The 23,218-nt window shown below is 34.0% G+C and overlaps 1 protein-coding gene and 1 pseudogene across 1 annotated transcript; one reads left to right on the top strand and one right to left on the bottom strand.

The window, feature by feature from the left end:
* Window positions 1-943: 943 nt before the first annotated feature.
* Window positions 944-1,861, bottom strand: LOC116422151 (olfactory receptor 14C36-like; the record flags this gene model as incomplete). Its single annotated transcript, XM_031957307.1, has 1 exon — window positions 944-1,861. A coding segment is annotated over exon 1 (918 nt), but the record flags the coding sequence as incomplete, so codon positions are not given.
* A 15,214-nt stretch (window positions 1,862-17,075) lies between these two features.
* LOC116422707 lies at window positions 17,076-18,008 on the top strand (annotated as a pseudogene).
* Window positions 18,009-23,218: the final 5,210 nt, after the last annotated feature.

Below are 23,218 nucleotides of genomic sequence, written 5' to 3' on the forward strand. Positions count from 1 at the left end.
ATACTTATAATAATAAATTCAAAATGAAACTATTTTAAAATTTATTCTAATTTTAATTTTTGGAATAAAACAAGCATTTCCATAGCATAGTATAATAAAAAGATGATCACACATGAAACTAGAAATCCATTATGTATAACTTGTTATCCTTTAAATATTTAATAAAATTATCTAGTAAATTCTCTTTCTTATTTTTTTTCCCTCCTCCCTTCCCTAGAGATGACTACCATTATACACAAATAGGTATGCATGAATATTTTTTCATGTTTTTCTAAGATTATTGAGTTCATCATTTCTTGTAGCACAGTATATTATGTTCCATCACAATCACATGCCAAAAATTCATGTCACTTAAAAAAAGGACACAGTATTAATCTCCAGGCATACTCCTAGTGTCCTCATGTTGAGATGAAACCTTCCTAGTCTGCGGGAACAAAATTATCCATGTGAATTTGACATGGGGGAAAAAATAACTTCTGAACCACATGTGTTATATATTCCTTATTTATATATCATAAGCAGAATTGCCAAGTGCCACCAAAGGGCTAAAAAACTTACATTATTTGCAATTTGTGAATATTTCTCATTAATGATACTGAAATTTATAACATATACATCAATTCTAGTGACGTTTTTTCACATAGACCAGGGATTCATCTTTACCCACCTACAGATAAATAGCAAAATAAACTAACAGAATGGCATACACACACACACATATACATACAGAGTGAGAGAGAGGAAGGGAGGGAGGAAAAGGGAGAGAGGGAGAAAGAGAGAGAGAGAGAGAAACAGAGATAGAGACACAGAGAGACACACAGAAAGACAGACAAAGACAGAGACAAAGAGAAAGAAAAATTTTATGGGATTTTTAATTTACAAAAAAAGTAAGATCAATAACATTAAGAAAGAAATATAATTTATGCTTTAATTAAAAAAAGTTTTTTTTCCTCATTACTAATCTTAAAGCCTCTTTTATCTGCTGATTCCTTAGACTGTATAAAATAGGGTTCAGAAAGGGAGGAATTATGGAATAGAATATTGAAATGATTATATCTTTAATAGACCCAGAATCTGAAGGTGGTTGTAGGTGCACGTAAGAGGTTGAAATAAGGAACAAAGAAACCACAATGATGTGAGGGATGCAAGTAGAGAAGGCTTTTCTTTGGTCTTCTTTCACTGGAAATCTAAGCACAGTGGAAAATATTCTAATATATGATACAATGATGAAGACAAAGCAGCCAACAAGCGCTAGAGCAGAGGCAAATAAAGATATCAAATTGAAGAATATCTCTGAACATGAGATCTTGAGTAGAGAGGGAATATCACAGAAGAACTGGTGGATCACATTGGAATTGCAGAAAGACAATTGAAATGTTAAACCAGTATGGAGACCTGCATACAAAACCCCAGTGAACAAGCAGGTTAAGGTCATCTGCATGCAGGCACGAGGGTTCATGATCACTGGATAAAGAAGTGGATGGCAGATAGCAACATAGCGATCACGGGCCATGACAGTAAGCAAAGTGTACTCAACATAGGCCATCCAGACTAGCAGAAATATCTGAATTGCACATCCAGTAACTGAAATAACCCTGTTGTTCACCAGGAAGTTAATGGATGCTGGGGGAACAGTTACTGATATGAAGCAGATATCCACAATGGAAAGATTCCTAATGAAAAAGTACATAGGGGTGTGGAGTCTCCTGTCAATGGTGGTGATGATGACAATGAGGAGATTTCCTATCAGGCCTGCTGAGTAAACGAGAAAGAAAAGCAAAGAATATAAGATCTGCAGCTCTCTGTTGTCAGAAAACTCCATAAGGAGAAATTCAGTTATTGAGCTGTTCAAGTTAGACATTTTCTGATTCTTTCACCCAGTGAGTGACCTAGAGAGGCAAAAAGAAGTCAAACAGGCCATTAATCGGCAATTATTAAGGGCAAAATATGTGCAAAGGCTAGAAGAAATTATTTCATTTTTTATCCTTACCACATAAGATCTAAATAGGCAGCATGACCCATGGTATGTAGTGACTATGTGACCCAGAATAGGATCCCTTTGGAAGAAACTTTATTAAGATTTTTGTGGGAGATGAAGATCTTCGATGGTAAAGTAAATTTCTTCCCTTAGGAATTTCATCTATTAAAAAATTTCATACTTATGGAAGGAAAAAAATCCTACCAAAGACCCTATATTTTCTTCCTATTGTCTTTAATGATTATCTGTGAGTGACTACATCAGTACAAGTATCTGACCTAGGTTAGAAGTCAAGAATGGAATTGGTGATCTTTAATTTTTAAATGATCTGAAATGTTGTCTTAGCCTCTCTTTATATTGCTTTTCCATGGTCATCTCACTTTCATTAATAGCTGTGAAGAATTTAAAATAGAAAGTCAGAAGTTTAAAAAGACAGCTTCAAAAATACTAGTTGCTTTTGCTGGCAGTGAAGAAAGGGACCATAATCTCTCGTCCTACCAAGTCCTTATACACAGTCTTCCACTGACTGAAAGAAGGTATTGCAAATGAATGAGAAACATATGCAATGACATATTTTCTTTGTTTAAGAACCAAATCTGCTGATTTGGTCTTTCATACTTTCTGCTCCTGTGAATTTTCTCATTTTATCTAATTTTCACCATAGCTGGTCATGGGCTGGTCATTTCAACTTTCTACCATTCAGATGCATCAGGCAAGAAAACCAACTGGTTTATTAAGCTCTACCCTTGTTTCACATGAAATAGTATCCAAGGGAGTGTACTGTTCTGATACTCCATCTCTCTTTCACTTCTGTCCACAATTTCTCTGAAGAAATATTTCAAGATCAAAGATCTAGCTCTTTGAAAAAACTGGTAGGCAGATATTTCTTGGTCATTAGTTTTCTATGATAACTTTTTAATTTTTTTTCTTATTTATTATTTTATCTTTCTCGAGTGAGATGTAAATACAATGTTTAACATTCTTTTTAAAAATTCGAAGTTCCAGATTCTCTTTGTTCTTCACTTTGCACTACCATTACTCCACTGATAAAACAAGAAATTAAAAATATATTACACGTCTATAGTCATGCAAAATATTTCTATAGTAATCATGTTGTGAAAGAAAACATAGCCCAAAAATGAAAGGTAAAATATATATATAAATTCTGAACACTATCAGTTCATTCTCTGGGGGAAAAGATCATTTTAATCATAAGTCCTTTAGAGTTGTCTTGTTCTAATAGTGAGAAAAGTTATGTCATTCACAGATGATTATCTTATAATATTTCTGTTACTTTACACAGTACATGTCATTTTGTATCAGCTCATAGAAGTCTTTCCAGGTTTTTCTGAGAGCATCTGCTAATCATTCAAAATATAACTTTGAGAGGAGTACCAATCAGATTCTGACATGGGAGCTACATTTTTTGGTTATGTTGAATACTTACATTTGTAATCACAAATGCATGTCTATGTCCTTTTTTCTTTTTGTTCTGAATTTTGTCCCACTTTTCTCACCCTTTCCCATCCATTGAAAAGCTAGTACAAAATATACTAAACATTTGTATATTCAATCCCTTTACCAGAAAGTAGAGAAATGTTCAAAAAGAAATGATATATACAGTAGTAGAAAAAGAAAGAAGGGGTAGGGGAGGATGAATGTAGAGATGAAGAAAGGAAGGGAGGAAGAAAAGAAGGAAGGAACAAAGGCAGGAACAAAAGAATGGAGAAAGGAAGGAGGGATGCAGGGAAAGAGAAAGGGAGGAAAAAATAAAAGAAAATGGAAGGGGGGAAGCATTCAATTCAAAACCACTGTAACTAACCTTAATAAAAAACAAGTCTCCTTGCTGTTAGCTTCTGCAATGTGAGCTGCTCAGAGATGATATTAACGAATTTCTCTGCCACAGAAAGATTTCCAGAATTCCATTCCCCTCAGCACAGGCTGGATTGGCAGAAAATTATAAAATTTCCATTCTTTTCTAGTTGTGATATTTCTGTTCTTTTTCCTGTTTGGGAAGCAGGTTTTCCCTCAATTTTCCCCACTGTATTTGTAGTTATAGTTAGATAGTATTTTTGACAAAATGGCCCCATAAGGCCAATTTGACCTTTGTTGGACATTCCTTACATCTCCCTTGGGACAGTATCTCTGCTCTTCAGCCAAATACGGACAGGCAGAGATCAGTGCCCTGAGGTAATTATTCTCTGGGTAGAAAAGAGAAGGTGCCAAAAAGGTTCTCTCAGGTGCACTGGGTTGGAGTTCCCAGAAATGTTAATTAATGTTCATGGGAGGGGATATGTATTATAGTTGTATGATTTATCATCTCTTAATATCCCTCAAGAGATTGGAATAAGTCCCCTTCCTCCATTCTTCGAAAGGTAGAATAACAGAGAATCAAATGTCCTGAGGACTATTTATCTTGTTAGCACAATTGATATAGATATACTGTGACTATGGTTATGGCTTTGATTGACATATAGGCAAAAAAAAAAAAAAAAAAAAAAAAAAAAAAAACTTGACAAATTTTGGGTAAAATATTTTTTTAAAATATTTCTTTTCATAGGAAATTAAGTTAAGGAAATGGACCTATAAAATGATGACATCTGGCAGATGAGAAAACATTTGAAACCCATAATTCAACAACCTTCTACCAAGAGGAAAATGGTGTGCTTTACCTTGTTCTTCTTGTGTTCTCTGCTCTGTTAAGCACTCATCTTCTTTTATATTTCTCATTTGATCTTAAGGTCTAGTTTAACATTAATAAAACTAATCAAAAAGCTGTCCCTGTTAGGACAAACAGATATTGCTATGAATCTTCCATATCCAGAGTACTTTTACTTTTATAATTGATGCCTTTGGGATATATCCATTAATGTCTGTCAGTATTATATATTGCAGACTTTCTAGTGATCTTTCTTATAAATTCTAAATTGATTTCCAAAGAGTTGGTTAAATTTGTAGCCCCACCAAATATGGAACAATGTGTGTATCTACTCCCTAATATTTTCTATATTGACTTTTGTCAGCTTCTATTAACCTAAACTGATTTCCTGTTCTGTCTATAATCCATCAAGTGGTATGCATTACCATGGATAAATCTGTCAATTCTTATTGCTCTGGGAAGCTCTTTAAAAGTATAAATGATAGAGATCTGAGACATAAAGTATTCCTTGTTCTCAAAATTTGCTTGTGGTATGACTATGTCCAAAACGTGAACAAATTTATATTTTATCTTGATGAAGAGTGTTAGATATTGGTCAATGTCTAGTTTCTGCAATACTATTTCCCAGTTTTCCCAGCAATTTTTGCCAAGTAGTAAATTCTTATCCCAGAAGCTGGAGTCAGAGAATTTATCAAACACTAGATTACTACAGTCATTGACAATTGTGTCTTGTAAACTACACCTATTCCACTGATCCACCACTTTATTTCTCAGCCTGTACCAAATAGTTTTGATGGCCACTACTTTATATTATACTTTTAGGTCTGGTACAGCTAGGCCACCTTTGTTTGAATTTTTTCCCATGAATTCTATTGGAATTCATCACTTTTTGTCATTTCAGATTAGTTTTGTTATGATTTTCCTAGCTCTATTAAACAATTTGCTAAAAGCTTGATTGATGTAGCATTCAATAAGCATATAAATTTAAAGAGTTATCATTTTTTATTATACTCACCCTGCCTACCCATGAGCACTTGACAGTCTTCCAGTTGTTTAGATCTAATTTTATTTTTCTGGAAAGTTTTTCATATTTGTTTTCATATGTTTCCTGGCTTTGGCTTGTCAGGTACACTCCCAAATATTTTATATTGTCTACAGTTATTTTAAACAGAATTACTCTATCTCTTCCTGCTGGACTTTGTTGATAACATATACAAATGATAATGATTTATGTGGATTTATTTTGTATCTTGCAAATTTTGAAAGTTGTTAATTGTTTTTAGTAGTTTTTTAGTTGATTCTTTAGAAATATTTAAGTATGATATCCTTGTATCTACAAAGAGTGATAATACTGTTTCCACATTATGTACTCCAATTTCTTTTTCTTCTCTTATTGCTAAAGCTAATATTTCTAAAATAATATTGAATAGGAATGATGATAGTGGGCAAATTTGTTTCATCTTTGATCTCATTGGGAATATACTTCTAGTTTATTCATTATATATAATGCTTGCCGATGGTTTAAGATAGATGCTACTTATTATTTAAAGGAAAATGGCATTCATTTTTAAGATATTCAGTGTTTCTAATAGGAATGGGTGTTGTACTTTGTAAAATAGTTTTTTCTGCATGTATATTTTGTTAGTTTGCTTATTGATATAACCAATTGTGGTAAAACTTTTCTGGATATTAAATCAGTCCCATACTCCTGGTATAAATTCTTCTTGGTCATAGTGTATTATTCTGGGGATAAGTTGCTGTAATCTCTTTACCAATTTTCAATACCAATAGTCAATCAATAAGCATTTATTAAGTGTCTACTATGTGTTAGGCACTGGGGTAAGCACTGGCTATCTGAAGAAAAGGAAATGATAGTCTATCTTTGAGGAACTCACACAACCTAATAACTTTGAGTAGCCCCCTAAGATCTGTCTGATGATTTGAACTGCTTGACAATGTAGAGGGCTTTTAAGGAGAGTACCATGAAGTTTAAATTTTTTGACCACATAATGAGAGAATGCTCTTTTGAAAAAATATTGAAGACAAATGGAAAAGAAGTCAACAGGGGATATGATTGATAGATAGTGTCATGGAAGAGATAGTATTTGGCATTATATTTCCATTATGCACTGGTGCCTCTCCAATGACCAACATCATCAGCTGCATGAAGAACTGGCAGATGTTAATTGTTGAATACCTGCCAGTGACATTTGAAAGATTGCAATGAATTGAATAAGTACCAAAGGATTGGAGGAAGGCAAATGTTAAACAAATTTTCAAAACAATGAAATAGAATATGATCTATAACCTATGAAAGTATGACCTTAACTTCAGTTCCAGAAGACATTTAAAAATATATGTGTATGTATGCATGTATAAATGTATATATTACATATATACACATGCAATGTTAGGTCTGTATATATTGCATATACACATATATCATTTTCTATTTACATATATATGTATATATGTAAATATTTTGGATCTCAATGAGAATTATTGAGATATATGTATTATGCTATGAGAGTCTAGAAAAAGAAATAAAGGATCACAAAGAATCAAAATGACACTATAAAGAGTAAATTATACTAGGATTACCTTAGTCTCATTTTTGACAGGGTTCCAAAACTGATAGATCATATGAATATGGTGAGCATTTTGTTAATACCATCCATGGACACCCACGTTCCTTCTATTGGCTCATTTTATTATTTATTATCATTCCTGGTTCTAAGATGACTTAAGAATGTATATCTCCTCATAAATCATTTAGAGGGAAATATTTCTCATTAATTAACAAATAAAACCTGAGGTCTTAACCCAGTTTATAAAATATAAAATAAACTAGATGAATCTATTTTCTCATCATATCTCACCTATTTTTCTGTATGTGAGAGTGTGAGACAGACAGACAGGGACACAGAGAGAGATATGGGAGAAAGGAAAATGTCTGCACCCTGGCAGCCATTCTAAGAAAATTATGCAGTGAGACCACATTTCCAGAATTGGGAGGTTAGCAATTGTAGATGTATAGATGATGGATATATCCAATCTATTTTTACCATTTATACATTGAATATAATAATTTATATCTGCCTGATTTTTTTAACCATTGATCAATTTTAGCATCAGTAATTTCCAGTTTCTTTAACCTAAGCAGTTTAGAGGGTGGGATTTCTATTTATCTGTCCATCTACCTATCTATCTCAGACCTGTCATATATAGTAAGGCAGAAGAACATAACAATATTAATTCATCATAAAACAGTGGAAGGTGCCATTCAGAGAAATGTGGGAAGATATGCATAAACTGAAAAAGATAGGAGTGAGTCTACACAGGAGAACAATTGATACAATAAATTCATTGTAAAGAAGAATAACTTTGAAAAACTTAAGAATCATGATCAATACAATAATGAATCAACCAAGAAACATTTATTAAGCTCTGACTTTGTCCCAGGGACTTTGCTAAATGCTAGAGATATGAAATAGAGTGAAAGACAGTTGTGATCATAAAAGAAGTTGCAATTTAGTGAGTGACATAAATATACAAATGACTATATAGAAACAACTTATAGGGGCAGCTAGATGGTGCAGTGAATAGAGCACCAGCCCTGAAATCAGGAGGACCTGAGTTCAAATCTGGCCTTAGACACTTAACACTTCCTAACTGTGTGACTCTAGGCAAGTCACTTAGTCCCAAATGCCTCAGTAATCAATCAATAGATGATAGATAGATAGATAGATAGATAAAAGAAACAACTTATAGACAGAATATTTAAGAAATAATAAACCAGGGGAAGACTTTACAATTGAAGAATAAAGATGTTTTTCCAGGAAAATGGGAATTCATTTGGGACTTGAAGACAACTGAGTAAACCAGAAGCTGAGAAGCAGTGATCTCCAGATATGGAGGACAGTGTAAGTGACTCAAGTTGGCAGATGGAGTGTCCGGTTTGAAGAACAGTGGTAGATGTCAAGATCCCTGGAACACATAGCACACTGGGGAAGTGATGTATAAGAATGTTATTAAACTCAATAAGCATTTATTTAAAACCTACTTTGTACCAAGAAGCAGTCTACATGTTTGAGAGTCAAAAAGAAGCAATACATTTCTGGCCTTCATGCAGCTTACAATTGAGAGAAGATTGAAAAGTGAGGGACGGGTTACAAAAGACTTTGAATGTTCAACAGACTGGTTTACAATTGTGTCTAGAAATGACAAGGAGCTACTATAATATATTGGTGACAAATTAATTCCTGTACTTTAGGATCAGCACTTTAGCAACTGAGTAAAAAATGAGTTTGAAGTTTAGAAATAGCTTTGAGACAGAGAAATGTTATGGTTCATACTCAATTCTTACAGTTCTCTGAGTGTAGACAACTCTCTTCATCACAGATAACTGGAACTGGCCTCAATCATTTCCCGTCCATCAGAATTAGTCATTGTCTAATCTTCTTGTTGCCATGTTCATTGTTCTCCTTGTTCCTCCTTGTTCTTCTCACTTCACTTAGCATCAGTTTATATAATTCTCTTCAGGATTCTCTAAAATCATCCTGCTATAGGAAAAATTGTTTCCTATAGAACAAAAATATTCCATAACATTCATATCATAATTTATTCAACCATTCTCCAACCTATGGGCCTCCACTCAACTTTTCACTTTCTTGCCACTACAAAAAGGGCTGCACAAACATTTTTTCACATGTGGGTCCCTTGCCTTCCTCTGAGATCTCTTTAGGATGTAATACCAGTAGAAACACATAGTAGAAATGCAATAATATCAAAGATATGCAGTTTTATAGCCATTTGGGCATACTTCCAAATTGCTCTCCAGAATGGCTGGATCCATTCACAATTCAACAAAAATGTATTAGTATCCTAGTTTTCCCACATTCCCTCCACCATTCCTCATTATCTTTTCCTGTCATCTTAGCCAATCTGAGAGGTATGTAGTGGTATCTCAGAGTTGTCTTAATTTGCATTTGTTTGATCAATAGTGATTTAGAGAACCTTTTCATATGACTAGAAATGGTTTTAATTTCTTCATCTGAAAAATGTCTGTTTATATCTTTTGACCATTTATTGTTTGGAGAATGGCTTGAATTCTTATAAATTTGAGTCAATTCTCTATATATTTTAGAAGTGAGGCCTTTATCAGATCCTTTGGATGTAAAAATGTTTTCCCAGTTTATTGCTTCCCTTATAATCTTGTTCTGCATTAGTTCTGTTTGTACAAAAACTTTCAAAAATAATATAATCAAAATCATTTATTTGGGGATTAATAAAGTTCTCCAGTTCTACTTTGGTAAAAAAATTCCTTCATTCTCCACAGAACTGAGTAGTAAACTATCCTTTGTCCTTCTAATTTGCTTATGCTATAGCTCTTTATTTCTAAATGATGAGGCCATTTCAAGCTTATCTTGACATATAATGTTAGGTGTGGCTCAATGCCTAGTGTCTGCCATACTAATTTCCAATTTTCCCAGCAGTTTTTATCAAATAGTAAATTCTTATCCCAAAAGCTGGGGTCTTTGGGTTTGTCAAAAACTAAAATGCTATAGTTATTGATTATTTTGTCCTGTGAACCCATCCTATTCCACTGACCAATTATTCTATTTCTTAGCCAATATCAAAAGTTTTTAATGATCACCGCTTTGTAATATAGTTTTATATCTGGCACATCTAGGACACCTTCATTGACATTTTCTTTTCATTAATTCTCTTAAAATTCTTGACCTTTTATTCTTCCAGATGAACTTTGCTATTTTTTTTCTAGATCTGTAAAATAATTTCTTGGAAGTTTGATTGGTATGGCACTAAATAAGTAGCTTAATTTAGTTAATATTGTCATTTTTATAATTTTAGCTCAGCCTATCCTTGAGCACTTTGATATTTTCCCAAATGATTAGATCTTACTTTATTTGTGTGGAAAGTGTTTTGTAGTTGTTTTCATATAGTTCCTGACTTTCCCTTGGCAGATAGATTCCCAAATGTTTGATGCCATTGAAAGTTATTTTGAATGAATTTTGTCTTTGTTTCTCTTGCTGTTGGATATTGTTGGTAATATATAAAAATTCTGATGATTTATGTGGATTTATTTTGTATTCTGAAACTTTGCTAAAGCTGTGAATTGTTTCTAGTGGCTTTTTAATTGATTCTCTAGGGTAATGCTATTATATGATCTGCAAAGAGTGGTTTCCTCATTATCTACTCTAATTCCTTTAATCTCTTTTTCTTTTCTTATTGTGAAAGCTAACATTTCTAATACAATATTGAATAGTAATGGTGATAGTGAGCAACCTTGTTTTACCCTTGATCTTCTTGTTTCTCATTTATCCCCATTCCATATGTACATGTTGATAGTTTTAAAATAATTGTCACTGATCATTTTAAGAAAAAGTCCATTTATTCCTATATTCTCTAGTGTTTTTAATCAGAATGGGTATTGAATTTTTTCAAATGCTTTTTCTGCATCTATTGAAATAATCATTTGATTTTTTTTAATTTGGTTATTTATATAGTCAATTATGCTAATAGTTTTCCTAATATTGAATCAGCCCTGTATTCCTGTTACAAATCCACCTTGGTCATAGTGTATTATCTAGGGGATGCCTTTCTGTAATCTCTTTGCTAATATTTTATTTAAGATTTTTGCATCAATATTCACTAGGGAAATTGTTCTATAATGTTTTTCTCTGTTTTCACTAGCACCTTATCTGTGTCATAAAAGTAATTTGATAGGAATTCTTCTTTCCTTATTTTTTCAAATAGTTTATAGTTGAAGTTAATTGTTCATTAAATATTTGGTAGATTTCACTTGTAAATCCATCTGCCCCTTGAGATTTTTTCTAAGGTAGCTGATTAATAGCTTGTTCAAAAGAACAGGTTTTTGTTTTTTTTTTGTTTGTTTTTTTTTTGTTTTGTTTTTGTTTTTGTTTTTTTTCAGAGGCAATTGGGGTTAAGTGACTTGTCCTGGGTCACACAGCTAGGAAGTATTAAATATCCAAAACAGATTTGAACTCAGGTCCTCCTGACATCAGGGCTTGTGCTTTATCCACCTATGCCACCTAGCCGCTCCTCTTTTTTTTAATGGGACTATTTAAATAATTTATTTCTTCTTCCATTAACCTGGACAATCTACATTTTTGTAGATATTCCTCCATTTCACTTAGGTTATCAAATGTGTTGGCATAAAGTTGTGCAAAATAATTGCTAATTATTGCTCTAATTTCCTCTAATTTTGCCTGGGTACTTTTACTGCATGTGATTTTTATTGCATCATAACCTGAGAAAAAATTTACTATTTCTTTCTGTATTTGATTTTGAGATTTTTATGGCCTAATACCTGGTCAATTTTTGTATATGTTCCATGAACAACTGAGAAAAAAGTATATTCCTTTCTGACTTTATTCAGTTTTCTCCAGTGATCTATCATATCTAACTTTTCTAAAATTCTTTTTACCTCCTTAACTTCTTTCTTATTTTATAGTTTGATTTACCTAGTTTTGAGAGAGCAAGGTTGAGATCCCCCACTAGTAGAGTTTTGCTGTCTATTTCTTCTATAGCTCTTTTAACTTCTCCTATAGGAATTTAGATGCTACACCATTTGGTGCATTATGTTTAATACTGATATTACTTCATTATCTATGGTACCCTTTAGCAAGATATAGTTTCCTTCCTTATCTCTTTCAATTAGATTTATTTTTGCTTTTGCTTGATCTGAGATCAGGATGGCTACCCTGCTTTTTTTTACTTCATCTGAAGGATAATAAACTATGATCCAGCCTTTTACCTTTACTCTATATGTATCACTCCACTTTAAATGTGTTTGTTGTAAACAGCTTATTGTAGAATTCTGGCTTTTAATCCAGTCTATTATCTGCTTTTGTTTTATGGGAGACCTCATCCCATTCACATTCTATATAACAAATATAACAAATATATAACAAGAATAACAAATTCTGTATTTCCTGCTATCCTATTTAGCCAAAAATTATGCTTTTCTCTTTCTTTTCCCCTTCCCACCTCCCCAGTATTTTGTTTCTGACCACCACCTCCCTCACACAGCCCTCTCCTTTAGAGCCTCTCCCGCTTTCTTACATCTTTCCCCTACTACTTCTGTTTTCCCTTCTATTAGCCTTCCCTTTCTTTCCCTCTCCTTCCACTTCCATATAAAGTGAGATGAGTTTCTCTGTAAAACCAAATATGTCTGATATTCTCTCTTTGAGCCAAATCTGAAGACAGTAAAATTCACACAATGTTCATCCTCCTCCCTTCTTCCTCTCAGTTTTAATAGATCTTCTTTGTCTCTTCATGAGATGTAATTTCCCTCATTTTAACTCATTTTTCCTCCTTTTTTAGTCAATTTCCTTTCCACCTTTAGTTTCTTTTCATATTATCATAATAAAGTCAAATTATACCCACACTCTCTAAATATACTCATAACAGAAATATAGTTCTCAAGAATTCTTTCCTTTTTATCTTTCTGTGCTTCTCTTGAGTTTGATATTTGGAGATCAAATTTTAGTTCAGCTCTGGTTTTTCATCAGAAATAAATGAAATGTATTTTCTTTAATTTCACCTGTATCATTGAATGTTCATCTTCCCTGAAAGATAATCTCAGTTTAGCTGGATAGTATATTCTTGGCTGTAATCCAAGTTCCTTTGTTTTTCAGAATGTCTGATTCCCAGGCCCTTCAATCCTTAAAGTCCTTAAAGTCCTCTTGGGCCATAATTTAAAGAGACAGTTAACTAGATATAAAGCCTTCTTAAACTTCACAGAGGGGTTCCTTATGGATCATCTTTTGAATAAATACTATTAATAGTAGAATCTGTTAGTGTGGAAGGATTCACATATTGCTAAAACAAATACAACAACTATCTACTGAAACTTTGTGTTCTTCCTTCCTTTGATCTTCACACAAACACTTTTCATAATGCTGCCATATTTTCTCAGGACTAGATTTCCAGAGGAGGTTCTTCTTTTGTTCCTTAAACTTTTGAAGGATCACAAAAAGTTAAGACAAGTCAAAAATTTTTAGTGGCTCTGCTTTTTTATGAGAGGACTCGAACAGATATTTGAATAAGAGAAGTTTTTCATCAATATTATGGCATTTATCCTTGACAGGTTTGATACTTCTTTCTCAAAGTTCATCATTAAGTCTTCTTTCTTTCCAGATATACTGTGATAAATTTCAGGAATCTTCTGCTAAATGCTCTCTACTATGCTTCCCAATTCTGAGGACTGAATTTCTTCATGTGAATCTACAATGCAACTCTATCACCATCCTTTACTTAGTGTGTTCCTTTGAAACAAGGAATGTTACATATTTTGATCTTGAAATCCCTTTATACTGTTAAAAAAACAATTGAACATCCCAAAAGATCTTTTGTTTAGGTGGGTTATAAGTATTGACATTTGCCATATCAGTAATTAAAAGATCTTAGTATTATTGTGAAAATATAGAATCTTGTGAAATTAGAGTAGAACATCTCCCAGATCATACTTTCAGAACTTTTATCTCATCCATTCCATTGAACCTTCCCAAATGTCAGCCCCTAATTGTGGCCTCTGTTTAATCTTGCTTATTCTGTAAAGTGGTGGAATTGTTTATAAACACTGGAGACCAAAAGCTTTGTTATTGACTTCTTTATTTCTGTGTCATGCCTTACTCAGAGTACTCTTGGTAGTTTGATATGGGAACAAAATGAGACACTCATTGGTCATTCAACAGTTTATCAAAAAGGATATACTTAGTGTATTATAGGAGAAGGATATTCCCCAAGGACAAGCATTGAAACCACCCTGAGTTTATTTAATTTAGAAAACATCCTGGCCTGAATAACTTATCATGATCCAGTAGATAATCATCAGAATGCCTAAAGCTCCTCAGACATGCTTTACACTCAGCTGAAGTGTATGAAAGGAAGTGATGAAAGCAGCCTGAGCCTTTAGACTTCTGAACCAAACTTGACAATAGACTCTATCTTTTAAGAAGAAATTAGCCTAAATTTCAGGGAGAGGTGAAAGTCCAGGCTAGCTCCCTGGAGGCCTCAAGAACAGGTGGAGTCAGGATAAGCAAAATCCAGGTCTTTAGGGGAGGAATGAAGCAGATGGACAAAACTGCCAGGAGTTTTGCCAAGGATCTAGAGTTATCTTCACACTTTTCTCCTCCTCCTCCAGAGGCCAAGTGAAGTTCTCTCACCTCTCTCACTCCATCCCTAAACCTTACCTACAATTCTCTTAACCCCATTGAGCTAGCATTAACTGTGAGGAGAGAATTCCAAACATGCTAATAGAGTTATTGTCCAATAGGTAATTAGCCTTAAATGCTCAGTTGTCTGATTCAACTGCATCTGTTCAGAGTTTCAGCTCTTTACAGGAAGGAAGAGTACGTCACTTCTGCAATGCTTGGGAGCCTCTAAGTATCTCTACAGCTCCTAATTCTTGCATTATATCCACTTCCTTGGGTATCAAGGTTTGTGGACATATGGAAGAACATATCTTCCTCATTTCCTTCAAGTTTAACATCCCTTCGAATCTAGTAGGAAGAATCTAAATAAATACTTTCTTGCTAAGACTGCTTAAAGGGAATCACCCACCTCAGGCACATATCATTTCATATTTAAGCCACAGCTCAGAAACCTGAATTATGTTCAAATTAATTAGAAGTTGACCTTTATTTAGATGTAGGGATAATTTATTCTGTCAGTTAAAGGAATGTTGAATTTGGGAATCTATCTATCTTTCACTCTTTCTCTATCTCTGTCTCCCTCTGTCTGTCTGTCTCTTTTTTCTTTCTCTCTGCCTCTGTCTCTCTCTGTCTACATGTCTGTCTCTCTGTGTCTTTGTCTATGTCTCTGCGTTTCTGTTCCTCTCTGTCTCCTTCTCCTTTTCTCTCTCCCTCTTTTCTCCCTTTCCTTCTCTTCTTCTCCCCTTCTCCCTCTAGTGTCTCTCTCTCTCTCTCTCTCTCTCTCTCTGTCTCTCTGTCTCTCTCTCTCTCACTCTGTCTCTCTCTGTCTCTCTCTCTCTCATTCTTGTTCTCTCTGTTGGTCAATCTCCCCCTTCACTCCCTCATCTTCCTTACCCCTGACTCCTTCTCAATATTGTCTCATTCTTTTTATAGCAAAATTTATACATCTCAAATATTGGTGATTGTTGTCTAGAATTCAAATTTGGTTACATACAACTCATTGACATATATGTTGCCTTTTCTTTCCATAATCTATGCTTATTAGTTGGCCTTAGATTGTCATATTCATTGAGAAGCAAAGACTGCTCCTATTGTCTTTATTCTGATTGTCCCTTTACAGTCTTTTCTCTCTCAAGAATTATTAGTCCATCAACTTCTTTACTCTGGTGTCTATTGTTTTATTTCACTCTCACTGATACCTTTTTAATACAATGTATCTCACTTTATGTATTTAAATATGTGATTCTGAGCAGGAGTACAGTCTTCCCCAGATTAACAGCTAAAGGGATGCAAGACACACAAAAGGAAAGGTCCCTTGTTCAAAAGCAGAGCAATGGCACTCTTTTGTGGGTTCAGCTTCACTGTTATGTGGAGAAGAAAGCCCCAAATGTCAAGGCCCCAACACCCCTGATAGATTTGTGGAGCAGCAGATTCCACAGCTGGTCCATACATGGGGATGGACTATATGGGGGTATATAATATACACTTAATAAATACTTTAATAGTACACATAATAAATATTTTAATAAAATACTTTAAAAGATTAATTTCATATACATGCACATGTGCATGCATGTTAGTTGACTTAATCCACTGAAGAAGAAAATAACCAAGCTTAGTCTTGCCAAGAAAAGCAAAACAGTATGGTTAGTAGAATGACAAAGATTTGGACATAACTAAATCATTGAACAATAATGCACCATGCATGTATGTATGCATGCATATATTTTAATGGGTGTATCTCTCTGTTTATAATCTTACTTCTCCTATTTCCCCTTTCATGCCAAGCAAATCATATTTGAAGAAGAACCAAAAAGCTGAAAGGTGTCCATGATATTGGGGCTAAAGGTAACCACAGAATCAGTGGAACCTGCCTTCCACTCCTGCTTCTGACGCATCCTGCTGGTTGAGTCTGTGAGGCTGGACACCTCTCAGCTCTCTAAATTACAGAACAGGTCCTGAAGCACATTCAGAGAGGGAATTCATCACCTAGAGTTCTTTAGAGAATGGAAATCACAAGTCTAGGCAGCAAAAACAAAAAAAAAACAAACAAAAAAAAAAAAACCATAAAACCCATTTCAGATACACATACACACACACATTTATATATAACTTCTTTTCAGGGCAATGAGATGCTAAAGAATAGAGGACTCAAGAGAAGTCAAAGAAAATTCGTTGGCTCCAAAGTAATTTTTGTTCATTTCTTTATCTTCCAGGAAAATAACTAAGAAAGTTCTTTATGGAGGAATGGAATCAAACCACCATTGGTTTCTTCTTACTGGGGCTATTTCCCTCAACAAAAACTAGCCTGCTCCTCTTCCTCTTGGTTGTCCTCATTTCCCTAATTGCCTTCTTGGATGACTCAACTATGATTTTCCTCATCTGAATGGATTGCCATCTCTATATCCCCATGTATTTCCTACTCAGTCAGCTCTCCCTCATGGACCTCATGTACATTTGCACTATAGTTCCCAAGATGGCCATCAACTTCCTGTCTGGGAACAATTCTATCTCTTTAGTAGGTTGTGGTTTCCAAAGTGGCAGCTTCCTAACCATGGCAGGTGCTGAAGGCTTACTCCTGGCATCTATGGCCTATGACCGTTATGTAGCCATTTGCCATCCCCTCCATTATCCTATTCTCATGAAGAAGAGAATGTGTTTGCTGATGATTGCTGTGTCCTGGGTCTCTGCATCCATCAATTCCATTTTCCATACAGTGTATGCACTCCGTATGCCCTATTGCAAGTCCAGAATCATTAACCATTTTTTCTGTGATATCCCTGCCATGGTGCCTCTGGCCTGTATAGATACCTGGACTTATGAGTACATGGTACTCTTCAGCACCAGCTTATTTCTTTTGGTCCCTTTCATTGGTATCATGGCTTCCTATGGCCAAGTTCTCTATGCTGTCTACCACATGCGCTCAACATAGGGGAAGAAGAAAGCTTTCACAACTTGTTCCACCCACCTGACTGTGGTCATCTTCTATTATGGCCCATTTGTGTACACATATCTAAGGCCCCCATCTCTGTGTTCCCTAAAAGAGGACAAGAACTTGGCCATCTTCTACACCAACCTCACCCCTATGCTTAATCCCATCATCTATAGCTTGAGAAATAAGGAGGTGTTGGGGGCTCTTCAGAGAGTCTTTGGGACATCCTTATCTCAATAAGAATAACTAGGGACATAAAGTCACAAAAATAAAACCAGAAACAATCTTACCAATTACATTTCTGAACTACTTTATTTGACAGACTAGGGCACAAACTGTACTCATCTATCAATCCTAAATAATCATTATTTTAAATTAAATTTTATCTTTCTCCATTAACATGTAATTTTTCTTTCTCTCTGCCATGTTCCACCAAAAACAAATATTCAAACCTTTGCAGCACCTTTGGAAAAATCAATAGAAATAAATATCAAAATAGGCCATCTCCAAAAATATATGTCACAATCTGTATAACTGGTTAATCAATATTCTATTAAAAGTCTTTATTACCAGTATTATCAAATAAGTTGATTGCTCTTTTTGCTAATCAGAGTTCTTAATTATTTCAATTGATTTTATTATCAGTGTTATTTTATTTTAGTGGTTATTCTGCAAATTTTGCTTATATTCCTCTTCATCAGTTTACAGGTATCTTCAATTTCTTTGAAACTGTCTCCTATATACTTCCTGTATGGTCATATTTTATTACACTCACATACTCTCATTTGCTTTCCATTTTATGTGAACCCAGTTATTTTCCACTTGTCTCCCAGAAAAATCTGCCAGAGAAAATTTTATATACAAATAGTTTTCCTTTTTCTTGATCTCTTTCTGGTTATGGGCCCTGTAACCAAAGAATATGTACAATTTTATAACTTTGACATTATAATTCTAAATTCCTTTCCAAAGTAATCATACAATTCCATAATTAAGCCAACAGCACATTAATGAACCTATTTTCCCATGGACCCTATCGTGTTTACCATTACCCAATTTGCCAATCTGTTAAATGCTATGTGAATTTTTTAATTGATCTAATTTTCATTTTTCTAATTATTGTTTAAACCACCAATGCATTTTTTTCATATAACTATTGATAGCTTGGATTTTTCCTGTAGAAAAATTCCATCATTATAAAAATCTATGACAAAAGAAACTAAGACACAAAAGCTTTGAATGTAAATGACCAGCAATAAAGGTCATGGTCCCTCAGTGTTCAAAGACCCTTTAGAGTAGAGAAAGCCATCTTCTAAACACTTGGTCACATAAGATTCTGTGATGTTAAACTGAGATTAGGATTTGTCTATAGTAGAGGAGGAGTGGAAGTATAGCATGGACTTACATTTTAATAAACATGCTGATTTGGAAAAGGTTTCCAAAGTCCAGGTCAATTAGTAAAATTGATTTAGTCAATGTTCTCTAGAAAATAATTTTTGGGCAACCTCCTATATCATAATGGCCTAGTTCTACATTTGTGACAAGCAGAACATCTTATCACCACATTGATTCAATGAGACTGGGATTTACCCAAGAAAAATGGGAAAGTTAACCTTTTATAAAAGTCAAGCTATATATATATATATATATATATATATATATATATACCTAATGCTAACTATACAGAATAAAGTGGGGTACCAAATTTCAATTTCACAAATCTCTTTTCCTTTCTCTTCCTAGTTATGTCTTTTACCATTTATCTATTAGGGAATGGCTCTTATTTTTATTAGTGTTTATCAGTTGTTTATTCTTTTGTTTTAGAAGCAATCAACAAATTTTATTAAGTGATTCCTATATTTCTGATATTATGTAAGTTTCTTGGGATACAAATAAAAATACTTTAATCAATTTAGTTTGCTGGGGATTTAACAAGATCACAAATTAGTAAATATAATATTTGTGCAAATAATGCAAAGTACTTAGGAACATATGTATATAATTACATACAGGCATTATATGTACAGAGCTTAGATAGATATATGTATATGTTCTTATATCTACTAAGTTTCCATTTCAAATCTAACTGAAACAATTTCTTTTTGGACATTTTAAACTGCTTTCTCAAAGGTATTTAAATTTCAGACACTGAAATTTAATTGGTATTGTGATTTTTCCTCCCATCCCAAATTTCTCCTAAACTTCCATATTCCTTTGAAAATAGCATCATTGTTATGATTACACTTAGAGTCATCTTTGATACCTCACTTGCTTTCACCCACCTATATCGAATCAGTTGCAAAGTCTTGCCCACCATTTTCAAATCATTGTCCTTTTTTTTCTTATTAATACGACCACCACCCAAATTCATATTCTTATCTACTCTTGTCAATGCTATAAAAGTAATGTCACAAATGGTCTCCTGATAGCTAGTGTATCCTCTCCAATCCATCCACCATTTAGCTACCAAAGTGATTTTTTGTACACAAAATTGAGATTATGGTAGTCTTATTCAAGAAATTCAAAAGGTTCCCTGGTACCTCTTGGATAAGATGTGAATTCTTCCATTTCATTTTGAAAATTTCATAACTGACTCAACCCTTTTCTCTTTTCATTCTATATTACTCCACTTCATATGAAGGTCTTCTAACAGTTCTAGAGACTGAGATACTTCCCCCCAAAAGTGATCAAGATCATGGCTGTTCAGGTTGGGAGAGAAGAGAGAATAAGAACTGAGAATTAGAAATAAAGAGTGATATGATAAAAAGGAAGCTCATGTATATTCATGGAAATGAGGATGAAATCAATCAACAAATTGTTATTAAGCACTTTTCAAACCTTTTGCCTAAATCATAAGTATATTCTTAGTGGGAGTTTTGAATAACGTAAATTTTACTCATTATTTTTCTTTTAAAATAAACTTCTTATACCTAAAGAGATGTGAACAACATGGAGTTTAAGAGCCATAATACTGACTCTAACCTTAAACTGGGCAGATTGATGGAACATGGTTAGAGCACTGGGTTTGGAACTGGAAAGACTCATAGTTTTTCATTTAAAAAGGCCTCAAACACTTGCTAGCTCTATGATTCTGGGCAAGTCACTTTATCCTATTTGCCTCAGTTTCCCTATATGTAAAATGGGATACAGAAGACAATGAGAAGGATTCCAGTATCTTTGCCAAGAAATCTCCTATGGGCATGAAAAAAGTCAGACAATTGAAAAATAGCTGAGCAGCAAGTTTAAACCAAAGAAAATATTGGTGTGATGTATGAAGTTAATAATTTTGACTTTGGATGCATGATCTCCTTCAATCTTACTCATAGGGTTCCTTGCTTCCTTCAATCCACGGTTCTGTGCTCCACCCTACATAAGATATGTTCTAAGGGTTTCAATTTGTTCACATTCTCTCCCTCTAGAAACCCCCATATATCACTTGGTATATTATTTGTATATTGTTACATGGCACAGCTGTATATTCTCTCCCCACTTTGTAAATTTCCTTGAGGAAGGCACTATTTCACAGTTTTAGTTGTGTGCTATGCCTACCGTAATACTTGGCACACAGAAAACAGTAAATACATGACAACTTAAGTTGAAATCTATAATTTCAGTAAGTCTCGAGACATATTCTATCTCATGAAGGTTGTTATTAACCAAATACTATGCAGTAACTGTCTAAAGTTTTAGTCACTCTCTCCAGGGACCAAAGTTGTCTTGGGGCAAGGAGGTCTCCAAGCTTTTGAAGGGAAACCTTTGTATTTCTATCCTTATTATATCTTCTCAGTAAATATATGTTTGTAAAAGATTTTTTAGACCCATATTCAATGGTGATTACAGGAATAATGAACAATAGAGCTTGTTCCCTGGCACCAGACCTCACTTTCATTTCTAATTACAAATTTTACCTTATTGTGAATAAATTTGCTTATAAAGAAAAAGAAAGGTTAATTCATTCAAGCAATGTGCCAGCACCCAATAACACAATTACCACTGGGCTTTGGATTCATCATGTATCCCATAAAGTCTCTGATTGTTGAAATATTTACTGCCAGGGTTGATGTGAAATCAAAATCTATATGGCAGGCATAGGACTTTGTGGACCAGTGATAGATATAAGTATTTGTTATTTACATGGCACAGTGGATAGAGCACAGGCCTTGAACTAAGGAAGATCTATCTGCACAACTTAAAACTGGCAAAATTTTCCAGACACTTACTAGCTACATGACCGTGAGAAAATAATTTAATGCTGTTTGCCTTCTTCCTCAGCTATAAAATGAGCTCGAAAAGGAAATGGCAAACCACTCCAGTATCTTTGCCAAGAAAATCTAAATGGGACACAAAAATCTTAACTGGACTGAAACAACAGAGCAATAATAACAACTCAGAGTGATTGTGAGAACTGAATCAGATTATATTTATAAATCTCGAAGTCTTGTTAAATGGAATGAACTTTGAGGCTCTCCCTGCAAGCCAGTCCTTACTTATCATGAACAGAAGGTCTTTGGTCCTCCCATTTGACCCCTTCCAATCAATCCCCACAATTCTCTTGGGTGAATCACCCATAATTCTACAGAAAACATTTAATTATTCTGTAAAACCTAAATGGGATAACTGTGCAAAGGGATTCTCTTAAGGGCTACAAGTATTTACTTCAGCAGCAGCATCTTATATTCCATGCATCCTTGGACATTATAGTGGAAAGTAATAAAGAGACAGCATCACTCTTCACTTTCTCGATTCTCAGGGTAGTTTTCCACCTGATCATTTTGAGTACAGTGACCAAGCAAGTTAGTAAACAAGTAGGTTGGAAAGATAAATTTTTATTTGTATCAGCATTTTCTTATTGCTTTTTAGGATTGAATGATTGTGTCTTTTGTAGATGACAAAGAATCTCCTAAACATGTTGTAATGTCTACAGATGCAAGTAAGAATGAGGCCATTCCTAGGATACTGAGTACATTGATTTCTGGATTCCATTCCTGCATTTTCACAAAAATCAGAATATAAGGTAAGAATAACCATAGCAAAGACAACAAAAATTATTTTAATTATTTCAAAATTTATAATGCTTTCAATACCAGATACCTTGTAATGAGTTTTTAAAAATTAATTGTTAACTGACTCCTCACATTCTTATCTCACTTGATCTTAACAGCAAATGTGAGGTAGTTGTTTTAATTATCACCATGTTATAGGTGAAAACACTGAAATACAGAGAGGATAAATGAATAGTGTTGAGTGCCTGTTGCCTGACTTGAACCTCATTCTTCATGATTCTTATTCCAATATACCATTGTCTCCCACAGAATCCTAAAATCATTGATTTAGATTTGGGGTGGATCTTAGAAGTCATCTTAGAAATCCTCCTCTGTCCTTGCTCTCATTAATATAAGTTCTGCCCATTATTCCACAATATTCATTATTTGATATTTTTTTCTTCTTTTAAA

The sequence above is a fragment of the Sarcophilus harrisii genome, chromosome 3 (genome assembly GCF_902635505.1).
Source record: "Sarcophilus harrisii chromosome 3, mSarHar1.11, whole genome shotgun sequence".
Classification (NCBI taxonomy): domain Eukaryota; kingdom Metazoa; phylum Chordata; class Mammalia; order Dasyuromorphia; family Dasyuridae; genus Sarcophilus; species Sarcophilus harrisii.